The 14,065-nt window shown below is 45.7% G+C and overlaps 1 protein-coding gene across 1 annotated transcript; it reads left to right on the top strand.

Annotated features, from left to right (window-relative positions):
- The first annotated feature begins 10,966 nt into the window (after positions 1–10,966).
- Positions 10,967–11,956, top strand: Or55b4 (olfactory receptor family 55 subfamily B member 4). The gene has a single exon (NM_001000128.1). The coding sequence runs from the start codon at positions 10,967–10,969 to the stop codon at positions 11,954–11,956; it is 990 nt and encodes a 329-aa protein (NP_001000128.1).
- Positions 11,957–14,065: the final 2,109 nt, after the last annotated feature.

The following is a 14,065-nucleotide window of genomic DNA, read 5'->3' as shown; positions in this document are numbered from 1 at the left end:
ATGTGAAAAAAAATAAATCTTAAAAAATAAAGAAAGAAAGAAAGAAAGAAAGAAAGAAAGAGAGAGAGAGAGAGAGAGAAAGAAAGAAAGAAAGAAAGAAAGAAAGAAAGAAAGAAAGAAAGAAAGAAAGAAAGAAAGAAAGTTCTAGGCCAGTTTTACAGTTTGTCTAATGAGCATGCCCTGGTCTCTCTCTATATTCCTCTGCGTTTATCTCTTACCTCTTCTAGGCAAAAGCTTCCCAATCGGTCTTTTCTATTCTCATTAATTTATTTATTTAGTTTACATCCCAATATCAGTCCTCCCTCTCCTACCCCCCCCATTACAAAGATTCTCCCACATCTCCCCTCCCTTCTCCTCTGAAAAGGGGGAGGCTCCTTCTCAGGTGGGTATCATTCCACCCTGGTACTTCAAGTCACTGCAGGACTAACTAAGCGCATCCTCTCCCACTGAGGCCAGATAATGTGGTCCAGTTAAGGGGACAGGATCCACAGGCAAGCAGCAGACTCAGGGATAGCCCCCACTCTAGTTGTTGGGGGACCCACATAAAGACCAAGCTGCACATCTGCTGCATATGCGTGGGAGGCCTAGGTCCAACCCAAGCTTGCTTTTTGGTTGGTGGTTCAGTCTCTGAGAGCCCCAAAGGGTCCAGGTTGGCTATGGTTTTCCTATTGAGTCCCTGCTCTCTTTGGGTCCCTCTATCCTTACCCCAACTTTTCCAAAAGACTCCCCGAGTTCCACCTATTGTTTGACTGTGGGTGTCTGTGTCTGTTTCCATTGAGTGCTTGGTGGAGCCTCTTAGAGGACAGTTATGCTAGGTTCCTGTCTGCAAGCATGATTTAGTGTCATTAATAGTGTCAGGGATTGGTTCTTGACCTTGGGATGGGTCTCCATTTGGGGCAGTCATTAGTTTGCTATTCCCTCAGTCTCTGCTCTATTTTTGTCCCTACACATCTTGTAGGCAGGTCACATTTTGGGTGGAAGGTTTTGTTAATGGGTTGCTGTCCCTACCCCTCCACTGGGAGTTTTTCCTGGCTCCATATCCCCAACTGCTAGGAGTTTCAACTTGCATCGCCCCCCATAGACTCCCTGGTTTTCGGCACATCCTAGAGATGTTGCCCTGCCCACTGCTGATTTTCGTCCTCTCTCTATACACCTGGTCCCTACCCCTGTTCGATTCCCCTCCCCATCTTCCTCTCCCACCCAGTACCCTCCCTCCCTCCACCTCCAATATCTATTTTATTTCCCCTTATGAGAAAGATTCAAGCATCCATCCTTCCAAGTTGGGCCTTCCTTGTTACGTGACTTCTTTGGGTCCGTGGATAAGGAGTCCTACAAATAGTTCATGATGGGGAACAATGGCACTCATACAGGAATTTCCAGATCCTTCTATACAGATTTGACTCTCAGTTTCCTCAGATGCCATATACAAACAAGCAAGCAAGCAAGCAAACCCAGAGCCTATTCTATTAGGTTATGAAAATTAAATAAGATTTCACAGGCCAGGCATGGTGGTGCACTCCCTCAATCCCAGGAGGCAGAGGCAGGCAGATCTCTGTGAGTTTTTGAGGCCAGCCCAGTCTACATAGGGAGTTCCTGGCCAGTCAGGCTACATATTTTATACCCTATCTTAGAGAGAGATACAGAGAGAGAGAGAGAGAGAGAGAGAGAGAGAGAGAGAGAGAGAGAGAGAGAGAGAGTCAATATACAATCATCAGAAGATTCTAAGTGGTGTGCCTGGTAGTACTTGGTAGACTGAGTGAGGAAGATAGGTCTAGGCCAGGCTGAGCTACAGTGTGAGTTCTAGGCCAGGCTGAGCTACAGTATGAGACTGTGTCTCAAAGGTGAGGGCAAGAAGGAAGAGAGAAAGGGAAAGGATACCTAAATAACTGAGGACATTTCATGTTTATCAAGTGAGTAAAGACTAAGAAAAATTAAGTTAATGTACTCTCACCTACTGAGTGCCAGAGAAGTCACAAGCTACTGTCAAAATAATCACACTAGAGATAATATTCACAAGAACAGAGTGGTTAGTGGCAGAAGGAATAAAGATTGAAGGAGAAACAAAAGCAAGACAGAGCTAGTCAAGGGTGCAGGTGCAAAATGGGGGCAGCCATTAGTGGCTTTCCCAGCCCTGACTGCTAGCTCTGTCCATCCCAGAAAGTATGGGTGGCAGAAACATTTATACCAGAGGGAACACCAAAGGATGGCAGTGTTTGGAGGGGATGACTCCAGTGCACAGTGTGATCCATGGAAACGTCTAACAAGCAGTTAAACAGGGCTGAGTACAAGGAATCAACCCGGCTGTGGGGATATGGAGTCAGTGGAATTGGGCTGTTGACCCAGCAAAGAGTTGGGCAGGACAGTCAGAGTTGAATCTTGGCAAACTACTCTCTGCATAACACGTCTTTCCTGTTGCCTAGCTCCTCTCTGTCAGATGTTCTCACTCATGCTATTCCTCACCTACAAGATCCTAGTGACTACTGGGACCTTGGTAATTGGCTAAGTCAGACCTGAGTGGGAGCCTCAGAAGTCCTTGTTTCCCTCAGGGAGACATAGAGAGAATTTAACTCACCCTGGCAACTGGGGACTGACCTGACCAGTCTTTACTTCCCCTGCCTGTGTGAGTCCTGGTAAGTAGGAGCCTGCATGCTTAACCAGGCAGGGGTGTGAGGGGAGGCTGTCAGAGAGGACGGGAATGAGGGCAACAACCAACTCCCCCTCTCCAGTTCAACTGGCCGAGTGCTTCACCACTTCCAATCCAGGGAGAAAGAAAAGCATACATCCAAATTTCTAGCCTCTAACCTTACTTTTCATGGCTTTTGAGGTTGGTCATGTCTTCTAAACTATCATCTGAGAGGAACCCAAAGCTATACTGTAGCAGACTGAATCTGACTTCTTCCTCTCTTCTTGCAGAAAGGTAGACAAATTCTAGACCTTTCTAGCAGGTGAGCATCTCAAATGTCTCACTCATCAATGCCCTATGTCCAACCACCTTCTCTTCTACATGTTGACACAACTACATTCACCCTGTAGTTCAGTATGCCTGGGGACAGCAGGACAGGGTTCCTGTCCCCACAGAGAACATAGCCAGTGCCAGGAAGAACCATTTTGTATAAGAAAGAGATCTAGGACTGAACTCCCCCCCTTTTTTGACAGATGGGAACTAAGACTTCATGATCTGTCTACAAACTCAGGAGTAGGGTATGTGTCTACACCCACTGACCAAGGCAGTGGCCTTTCCTCTGTCCCCTGACTCCTTCTCCATGTCCAGGACTCAGGGTTAGGCCATGAGCTTGCTTCTTTCACTTACTAAGAGGGAGCATGGAGAAAGAAACACCAAGCCTGGGCTGTTGGTTCATGCCTGTGCCAGCATAGCACTTGGAAATAGAAGCGAGAAGATTGGGAGTTCAAAGTCATCCTTTGCTGCACAGTGAGTTTCAGACCAGATCCTGTCTTTAAAAGAGAGAGAGAAAGAAAGATGAAAAGAGAGGAGGAAGAAGAGTAAAAAAGTAAAAGAATCATCTGTGTTGCTCACATCAGCTTTATAGACTTCATCATCCTGAAAAGCCAGCATTATAACTCCTACCTCACAGCTAGGATTGCTAAATCCCTTGAACACCAGAGTCCCACAGGTGGGTGGCAGGACCAGGCTTCCCCATAAAGTATCTGTCCCCATGCTGTCCCCATGAGCTCAGTACACTCCAGCCTTGGGCCATCCTCTTCCCAGCCCCCAGCCTGGCCTTCCTCCAATTCAATGTTCTTCCTTCTTTGCAGTGTCAGCTATGCTTTTTGCTGCCTCCTGCAAGGTGGGGAAATCCACTCAGTACCTTGTCCTGTCAGGACCACATTCAGACCAACACAAGCTCCTGTCCCTAAAGCCTCCTCTAAAGGGTTTTGTCTGGCGTGGTGGCGCACACCTTTAATCACTTGGGAGGCAGAGGCAGATGGATCTCTGAGTTGGAGGCCAACAGGGTCTACAGAGCACATTACTGGACAGCCATGGTTACATAGAGACACCCTGCCTCAAAACAAAACAAAACAAAACAAAACAAACACAACCACTAGGTTTTATAGATTAAACGGGCCCTGTGTGGCTCCTGGGAGCACACCCAGGAACAAAGGAGTACTCAGAGAGATGATGGTAGCTCCATAGAAAGTCTTTTCTAAGGATTGGCTCTGCCCCAAACTTGGACAGACTTGTGGTAAGATGGGTTGTTTCACAAGCAGATAGACACACCCAAATAGGATGAGCTTCAAAACAAAATAGAAGCCTTAACTACATAGGCCATTGTCCTTTCCAACATCAGTGAGCTGTGCTCTGACCAAGGTACCCTGCAGGGAATCCCATCCCTGCTGGAAGGTTTGACTCTTCCTCCTAAGTGTCTGTCCCCATGAGGAAGTCTGCGGATTCCTCTGCAGTCCACAGATTACTGAGCTCCTCAGGTCACTGGTACCAAAAGGTTTCCTGTCCCGTGATTCCAGGGAAGCTCAGAGAAAAAGAAGAAAGCCCTCCCCTGCCCCTTTCTCCCTACCACTAAACGACTTGAAATATGAGGTGTCCCCGACCTCATCACATTCCAGGGTCCTCTCTGAGAACCTCAGCCCCTGGTCACAGTCTCCTCACTTAGCCTCAGTCCCATGTTCTCCACTCCACACGCTCCTCTGCTCAGGCTTTGGGGTCTCCAATCTAAAGGTTTGCATTTCTAACGAGATGGCTGTACACTCAGGGTTGAGGAGAATGGAGCATTCAGATGAGGGTCCCAAAAAGACATAGGGGTGGGAGGAAGAAAGGCTCCATCAAACGGTGCAGTCATAAAAGGTAAGAGAGAAACTGCTGCTCACCCCCATTTCTAGCCTCTTATTTTTTATATCGTGTGAAGTACCCTGAAGCCAAGAGTGGAAGAACTAATCTAGTTGAGGAAGAACAGAAACCCAAGGTGGGAAAGCAATCCTAGAACATTGGCTCATGCTAATAAAAGTTGAGTTCTGGGCTATCAACAGAATGAGCCAAAAACCAGGATGTTTTCAGGGTTCCCACATTAGTCTTGGTATGTTAGATGGAACGTTTGTTTGTTGCTTGTTTGTTTTTTGTTTGTTCATTTGTCTTAAGTGGCACTTGCCTGGAATGTTAGCTCACCAAAATGAGAAGATGGGTAGTGGAAATGCAAGTCAATTTCTGTCAAACCCTCAGGGCCTAGACTAGATCACCAAGAGAAGGAAGAGACCATCGCTAGACAGTCACACACAGATCTGCTCTGTGCTGAGAAGAAATGCTTCAGATCACTGCCCACTTGTAAGGTTAGATTCACGACCGTGTCTTTTAAAAGTGCTCCCTTGGTTCGCATTGAAGTGTAAACTCCCCACTGTTGTCAACCACAACCCCTGGGGATGCGGAAAAGGAACATGTTAACTCCAAAAGCTACCTCCCGCCCTGATTCCCCACCTCATGCTTTTCTATGTCTTCAGGCAAGCACAGCCCCAGGGGTAACAACAAATGTTCAGCTACTTCCCCTGTAACTCTTGCATACAAAGAATACTCAAGCATGGGTCCTCCCCCAACTTGGGTTTTGTCACATCAGCAGAAGCTAGAACGGAACGGGATCCACATCAGCACCCAAGGTCCATCCCATTTTCTCCCTTGCCACTGTGATCTCATCCAATACAATCTAAATTCATTCAAGACGAGAGACAATGTATTACTCACCAAGTGCTCCAAGTTAGTATAGAAACTAGCACAGAGTAGGTCTCCAATAAGAACTCGTTAGTGAAAAAGAAGGGAACACAAAAATTGAGGGGCCGTGAAAAGTAGTCACTTCTTTCTTTTCATCCATTTTTATTAAATTGGGTATTTCTTATTTACATTTCAAATGTTATTCCCTTTCCTGGTTTCCAGGGCAACATCCCCCTAACCCTTCCCCCTCCCCTTTTATACGGTTGGTCTCCTCCCCATCCTCCCCCCATTGCCGCCCTCCCCCAACAATCCTGTTCACTGGGGGTCCAGCCTTGGCAGGACCAAGGGCTTCCCCTTCCACTGGTTCCCTTACTAGGCTATTCATTGCTACCTATGAGGTCAGAGTCCAGGGTCAGTCCATGTATAGTCTTTGGGTAGTGGCTTAGTCCCTGGAAGCTCTGATTGGTTGGCATTGTTGTTCATATAGGGTCTCAAGACCCTTCAAGCTCTTCCAGTTCTTTCTCTGATTCCTTCAACGGGGTCCCGTTCTCAGTTCAGTGGTTTGCTGCTGGCATTCGCCTATGTATTTGCTGTATTCTGGCTGTGTCTCTCAGGAGCGATCTACATCCGGCTCCTGTCGGCCTGCACTTCTTTGCTTCATCCATCTTATCTAGTTTGGTGACTGTATATGTATGGGCCACATGTAGGGCAGGCTCTGAATGGCCATTCCTTCAGTCTCTGTTCTAAACTTTGCCTCCCTATCCCCTCCCAAGGGTATTCTTGTTCCTCATTTAAAGAAGGAGTGAAGCATCTGCATTTTGGTCATCCTTCTTGAGTTTCATGTGGTCTGTGCATCTTGGGTAGTTCAAGTATTTGGGCTAATATCCACTTATCAATGAGTGCATACCATGTGTGTTTTTCTGTGATTGGGTTACCTCACTCAGGATGATATTTTCCAGTTCCATCCATTTGCCTATGAATTTCATAGTCATTGTTTTTGATAGCTGAGTAATATTCCATTGTGTAGATTACCACTTTTTCTGTATTCATTCCTCTGTTGAAGGGCATCTGGGTTCTTTCCAGCTTCTGGCTATTATAAAGAAGGCTGCTATGAACATAGTGGAGCATGTGTGTTTGTTGTATGTTGGGGCATCTTTTGGGTATATGCCCAAGAGAGGTATAGCTGGGTCCTCAGGTAGTGCAATGTTCAATTTTCTGAGGAACCTCCAGACTGATTTCCAGAATGGTTGTACCAGTCTGCAATCCCACCAACAATGGAGGAGTGTTCCTCTTTCTCCACATCATCGTCAGCATCTGCTGTTGCCTGAGTTTTTGATCTTAGCCATTCTGACTGGTGTGAGGTGGAATCTCAGGGTTGTTTTGATTTGCATTTCCCTTATGACTAAAGATATTGAACATTTCTTTAGGTGTTTCTCAGCCATTCGGAATTCCTCAGCTGTGAATTCTTTGTTTAGCTCTGTACTCCATTTTTAATAGGGTTATTTGTCTCTCTGGAGCCTAACTTTGTGAGTTCTTTGTATATTTTGGATATTAGCCCTCTATCAGTTATAGAGTTGGAAAGATCTCCCAAACTGTTGGTTGCTGTTTTGTCCTAACAACAGTGTCCTTTGCCTTACAGAAGCTTTGTAGTTTTATGAGACCCCATTTGTCAATTCTTGATCTTAGAGCATAAGCTATTGGTGTTTTGTTCAGGAAATTTTCTCCAGTGCCCATGTGTTCGAGATTCTTCTCCACTTTTTCTTCTATTAGTTTGAGTGTATCTGGTTTGATGTGGAGGTTTTTAATCCACTTGGACTTAAGCTTTGTACAGGGTGATAAGCATGGATCGATCTGCATTCTTCTACATGTTGACCTCCAGTTGAACCAGCACCATTTGCTGAAAATGCTATTTTTTTCCATTGGATGGTTTTGGCTCCTTTGTCAAAAATCAAGTGCCCATAGGTGTGTGGGTTCATTTCTGGGTCTTCAATTCTGTTCCACTGGTCTATCTGCCTGTTTCTGTACCAATACCATGCAGTTTTTATCACTATTGCTCTGTAATACTGCTTGAGGTCAGGGGGAATTGAGTGGTTCCCCCAGAAGTCCTTTTATTGTTGAGGATAGTTTTAGCTATCTGGTTTTTTGTTATTCCAGGTGAATTTGCAAATTGTTCTGTCTAACTCTCTGAAGAATTGGATTGGAATTTTGATGGGGATTGCATTGAATCTGTAGATTGCTTTTGGTAAAATGGCCATTTTTACTATATTAATCCTGCCAATCCGTGAGCATGGGAGATCTTTCCATCTTCTGAGATCTTCTTCAATTCCTTTCTTCAGAGACTTGAAGTTCTTATCATATAGATCTTTCACTTTCTTGGTTAAAGTCACACCGAGGTATTTTATATTTTTTGGGAGTATTATGAAGGGTGTCGTTTCCCTACTTTCTTTCTCAGCCTGTTTCTCTTTTATGTAGAGGAAGGCTACTGATTTGTTTGAGTTAATTTTATACCCAACCACTTTGCTGAAGTTGCTTATCAGGTTAAGTAGTTCTCTGGTGAAACTTTTGGGGTCACCTAAGTACACTATCATATCATCTGCAAATAGTGATATTTTGACTTCTTCCTTTCCAATTTGTATCCCTTTGACCTGCTTTTGTTGTCTGATTGCTCTGGCTAGGACTTTGAGAACTATATTGAATAAGTAGGGAGAGTGGGCAGCCTTGTCTAGTCCCTGATTTTAGTGGGGTTGCTTCAAGTTTCCCTGCGTTTAGTTTAATGTTAGCTACTGGTTTGCTGTATATGGCTTTTACTATATTTAGGTATGGGCCTTGAATTCCTATTCTTTCCAGGACTTTCATCATGAAGGGGTGTTGAATTTTGTCAAATGCTTTCTCAGCATCTAATGAAATGATCATGTGGGTTTTATCTTTGAGTTTGTTTATATAGTGGATCACATTGATGGTTTTCCGTATATTAAACCATCCCTGCATGCCTGGGATGCAGCCTACTTGATCATGATGGATGATCATTTTGATGTGTTCTTGGATTTGGTTTGCAAGAATTTTATTGAGTATTTTTGCATCAATATTTGTAAGGGAAATTGATCCGAAGTTCTCTTTCTTTTTTGGGTCTTTGTGTGGTTTAGGTATAAGAGTAATTGTGGCTACATAGAAGGAATTTGGTAGTGCTCCGTCTGTTTCTCTTAGGGTCTGTTTGACATCTGTCCAGGATCTTCTGGGTTTCATAGTCTCTGGTGAGAAGTCTGGTGTAATTCTGAAAGGTCCGCCTTTATATGTTACTTGACCTTTTTCCCTTACTGCTTTTAATATTTTTTTCTTTGTTTTGTGTATTGGTGTTTTGACTATTATGTGACGAGAAGATTTTCTTTTCTGGTCCAATCTATTTGGAGTTCTGTAGGCTTCTTGTATGTTTATGGGCATCTCTTTCTTTAGGTTAGGGAAGTTTTCTTCTATGATTTTTTTGAAGATATTTACTGGCCCTTTGAGTTGGGAGTCTTCACTGTCTTCTATACTTATTATTCTTAGGTTTGATGTTCTCATTGTGTCCTGGATTTCCTGTATGTTTTAGGCCAGTAGCTTTTTCCTGTTTTACATTATGTTTGACTGTTGTGTCAATGTTTTCTATGGTATCTTCTGCTCCTGAGATTCTCTCTTCTATCTCTTGTATTCTGTTGGTGATGCTCGCATCTGTGACTCCTGATCTCTTTCCTAGGTTTTCTATCTCCAGGATTGTCTCCCTTTGTGCTTTCTTTATTGTTTCTATTTCCATTTTTAACTCCTGGGTGGTTTTGTTCATTTCCTTCTCCTGTTTTGTTGTTTTTTCCAGTAGTTCATTAAGGAATTTTTGTTTTTCCTCTTTAAGGGCTTCTAGCTGTTTACTTGTGTTGTCCTTTATTTCCTTAAGGGAGTTATTTATGACCTTCTTAAAGTCCTCCATCATCATGATAAAATGTGACTTTAAATCTAGATCTTGCTTTTCTGGTGTGTTTGGATATCCAGTGTTTGCTTTTGGTGGGAGAATTGGGCTCTGATGATGCCAAGTAGTCTTGGTTTCTGTTGCTTGGGTTCCTGGGCTTGCCTCTCACCATCAGGTTATCTCTAGTGTTAGCTTGTCTTGCTGTTTCTGACAGAGGCTTGACAGTTCTGTAGACCTGTGTGTCAGCACTGCTGTAGACCTGTTTTCCTGTTTTCTTTTAGCCAGTAATGGGAACAGAGTGTTCGGCTCTCAGGCATGTTAGCTTGCTTTCAGCTCTCCCTGTGAGCGAGAACCAGAAGAGTCCTGCCCCTACTTCTCCTAGGGCCCTGTGCACAGAGGGCACAGATGGCACAAGGCATTTTCCTCTTGAGTTGGGAATGTAGGCAGAGACTAGTCTCCTCTGGTTTCCCAGGAGTGTCAGCCCCACTGAAGGTCTAGCTCTCCCCTTCATGGGATTTGGGTGCAGGGAGCTGTTTGACCAGTTCAGTTCAGTGTTGACTTCAGGGCTCCTGCAGTTTGACTGTTCCTATTGTCCTGTGTCCAGAGACACTATGCAGTTTCCTCCTGGGACAGGGATGTGGGCAAAGGTGGGTAGAAGTGGCAGTCTCTCCTGCTGTGCAGTCTCAGGATTGCCCACACTTCAGCTCTCTCTCCCACGGGGTTTGGGATCAGGGAGCTGTGGGCCAGGATCACTGAGGTTCAGGCGCCAGCTAGAAACGGGAAGTTCCCGGTTCCAAAGGACCAGGCAGGTCACTTGGAGCAGAAAAGTTGCTCTTACCTCTGGTCTCAGGCCTGTAGTCATTCCTTGGGGCTGGCTTTCAGCTCTCCATGAAGGCAGCAATAAGAAGGGTCCTGCCCCTACTGCTCCTCAGTCCCTGTGCGCAGGGGGCCCAGGTGGCGCTATGTGTTTTCCTCTTGAGTCGGGAATGTGAGCATAGTTCTCAGGGGTGTCTGCCCCTCTGATGGTCTAGCTCACGCCACCCCCATGGGATTTGGGTGCAGGGAGCTGTTTGACCAGTTCAGTTCAGATCCGGACACAGCCTGACTGCGGGGCTCCTGCAGCTTGACTGCTCCTATATTCCTCTGTCCAGAGGCACTATGAAGTAGTTACTTCTTAAAGTATCCTACTACATGCTAACATACAACTCTTCATTTCTTCCACAGAAATGTTGTGTTTGATGACTACACTTAGGACAGCCTGGTGAGAGGCCAGGGCAGGTCCTAGCAGGGCCTCTCAGGGACTAAAGTCAAGCATCCTGCCCCTCTCTTCTCTCTACCGCCTCCCTGAGCTCTCAGGCATCATGTCAGGGTGGAGCAATGGCACCTACAATGAGTCCTACACCAGCTTCCTCCTCATAGGCTTCCCAGGGATTCAGGAAGCCAGAGCCCTCCTGGTGCTGCCCTTCCTCAGCCTCTACCTGGTGATCCTCTTCACCAACGCCCTGGTCATCCACACGGTGGCATCCCAGCGCAGCCTGCACCAGCCCATGTACCTGCTCATCGCCCTGCTCCTGGCTATCAATATCTGTGCTGCCACCACGGTGCTGCCCGCCATGCTCTTCAGCTTCTCCACGAGCTTCAACCGCATCTCTCTCCCTCGATGCTTGGGACAGATGTTCTGCATCTACTTCCTTATTGTCTTTGACTGCAACATCCTCCTTGTCATGGCCTTGGACCGCTATGTGGCTATCTGCTATCCTCTCCGCTACCCAGAGATAGTGACAGGACAGTTACTGGCTGGTCTGGTGGTGGTGGCAGTCACCAGGAGTACATGCATCGTTGCTCCAGTGGTGGTGCTGGCCTCGCGGGTCCGCTTCTGCCGCTCAGATGTGATCCACCACTTTGCCTGTGAACACATGGCCCTCATGAAGCTCTCCTGTGGGGATATCTCACTGAATAAGACTGTGGGACTCACAGTTCGCATCTTCAACAGAGTCCTGGATATGCTCCTGCTGGGCGCCTCCTACTCCCGCATCATCCATGCTGCCTTCAGGATCTCATCAGGAGGAGCGCGGTCCAAAGCCCTCAACACCTGTGGCTCCCACCTTCTGGTCATCTTCACCGTCTACTCCTCCACCATGTCCTCATCCATTGTCTACCGTGTGGCCCGCACTGCCTCCCAAGATGTGCACAACCTACTCAGTGCTTTCTACCTGTTGCTTCCGTGTCTGGTCAACCCCATCATCTATGGGGCCAGAACCAAGGAAATCAGGCAACACCTAGTAACTCTCTTCCAAAGGACTCAGCAACAGGTCTCCACTGAGAAGCCCCAGTCCCTGCCCCTCGAATAGAGAGCTTCCTGGATGATTGTTTAGGATTTGTGGATCCTAAAATCACAGTGAAGGCAGGGCATTCACATAAGTGAATGTCCCTGGTATATTTTGTCTTGGCTATAGTTCATCATCCTTTTATGAGAAGATTCTATTCTACATCTCCAGCTGTCTAGAACTCCTAGTTGCCCCAAGTGTCCTGGAATCCAAACAATTCTCCTTTCTTAGTTTGCCAAATGCTAGCATTAAAGGCATGAGCCACAGTGCCCAGCTTATCTGCACTCATCTTTGAGAGCCTCCTGTCTACTTTCCAAAAGGCACCTACTCATTCGGAAGTAGCAACTGAAAGCAAGCTCTGACCCTGGCTTGAAGTTGTTTCCCCTTCCTCTGCACATGCTTTAGTCACGTGTTTATTTATACAGCCATAAAATGTTTATTCTGCATACAACATTGGAACTCATTGATTGCAAAGAAAAAATTATCTCTCTCTAGAAGGAGGTCCCAAATCTACCACTTTATGACGATGTGATATCCAATAGTAGTTTATATTACAAAACTCTGTGGCAAGGAGAAGGAGACATTCAGTAAAGGCAGGAATGCCTCACCGAGAAAGTGGTTTGCTACAGATGGAAGGAAGGAAGGAGGAGATGTGGATAAAGTTTGCAGCGTAGAAAGAACACGGGACTCAGGGAACGAGATCTTGGTTCAGTCACCCACAGATGGCAAGAGCACAGAACAACCCTAGAATCCCCACCCCCACACAGAAACTTTGACTCCTATTCTGCCGAATGGAGGCAATTCTTTCTGCCTGATAGAGACTGAGCTGGCTGAAGGAGAGCCATGGGCTGGTGGTTCAACGAGGTGCACACACAGCTTTCACTCAGCTCTCAGCAGGCAGCACAGGGGAGCGGGAGCCCTGGAGAGTGAGTCAGGCCTCTGTGTGCAAGGACAGATGAAAAGGCAGTGCTCAGAATGAGTGGGTAAAGCTTGAAGTCCTAGAAATCAGCGAGAAATATAAAAGTCAGAACAGGATTGATGACCCAAGGTAGGACCTTCTTTGTGGCCCATATGGAGGAAAATGACCAGTAAACAAGGATGCTAAATAAATCATTGAAAGGGTGAACAGCTCACTCGTTTCTCCCATCCATGCTGGGTTGACTTCAGGACCCCTCCCAATACCAAAACCTTCAGACATTCAAATCCTTTATGTAAAATGGGATAGTAGACACATATAACCTCCACTCATTCTCCCACATACTTTAATCATTTATTAATACATGTGAGACCTAATACAATGTAAGTACTATGTAAATAATTGTTTTGCTATGCATCTAAGAAATCATAAACAGGAAAGGTCTATTCATGTCCAACACAGATGCAAATCCTTTAAATACCTTTCATCTACAGTTGGTTGGGTCGTGGACGCAGCATCTGTAGGTTGGGGCGGCTGACTCTGCTGTAGTTCAGGAGAATGGCCAAACCTGGAGCATTCATTCTTTATGAAAACAGAAAGGGCTTGAAGCCACTGTGGAATTAAGAAAGAAGTCACAAGTTTTGGATAGCAGTCATTTTAGAAACATTAGAAAGCCACTGTGGAGCAGACTAGAGGGCTCAGCAGTTAATAACTAGCAGTGGTTGCTCTTGCGAGGGCCCAAGTTCAATTCCCAGCGTCCATACGTCAGCTTGTAAACATCTGTAACTCCAGCTCCAAAGGACCTCATGGCCTCCTCTGGTCTCTGTGGGCCCTGTACACACATGGTGCGCAGACATACATGCAGGCAACCACTCCAACATGTGAAATAAAAATAATTCTTTAAAAAAGAAAGCCATTTATTAAGAACAGTATTCAGGAGCATCAGGACTGAGCATTCGGAGAAATATCAAGAAGTACGTACTTGGAAGTAATCATCTCTTTTTTAAAAAAGATTTATTTGTCTTTATTTTATATGTGTGTGCCTGCATGTATGTGAGCAGTACAGTCTCTGGGGCTGGAGTTACAGATGGTTGTAAGCCACCTGATATGGGTGCTGAGAACTGAACCCCAGTCCTCTTCAAGAGTATCCAGTCTCTCAACCATTGAGCCTTCTGTCCAGCCCCAAGCAATTGCTTCTTATAACACATATTTAACTG

Source organism: Rattus norvegicus, chromosome 1 (genome assembly GCF_021556685.1).
Source record: "Rattus norvegicus strain SHRSP/BbbUtx chromosome 1, alternate assembly SHRSP_T2T, whole genome shotgun sequence".
Lineage (NCBI taxonomy): Eukaryota > Metazoa > Chordata > Mammalia > Rodentia > Muridae > Rattus > Rattus norvegicus.
This window is presented reverse-complemented; position numbering and strand designations above follow the sequence as displayed.

Excerpts from the sequence above, each read along its gene's own strand:
- Or55b4 (NM_001000128.1), top strand. The coding sequence starts at position 10,967 with ATGTCAGGGTGGAGCAATGGCACCTACAATGAGTCCTACACCAGCTTC.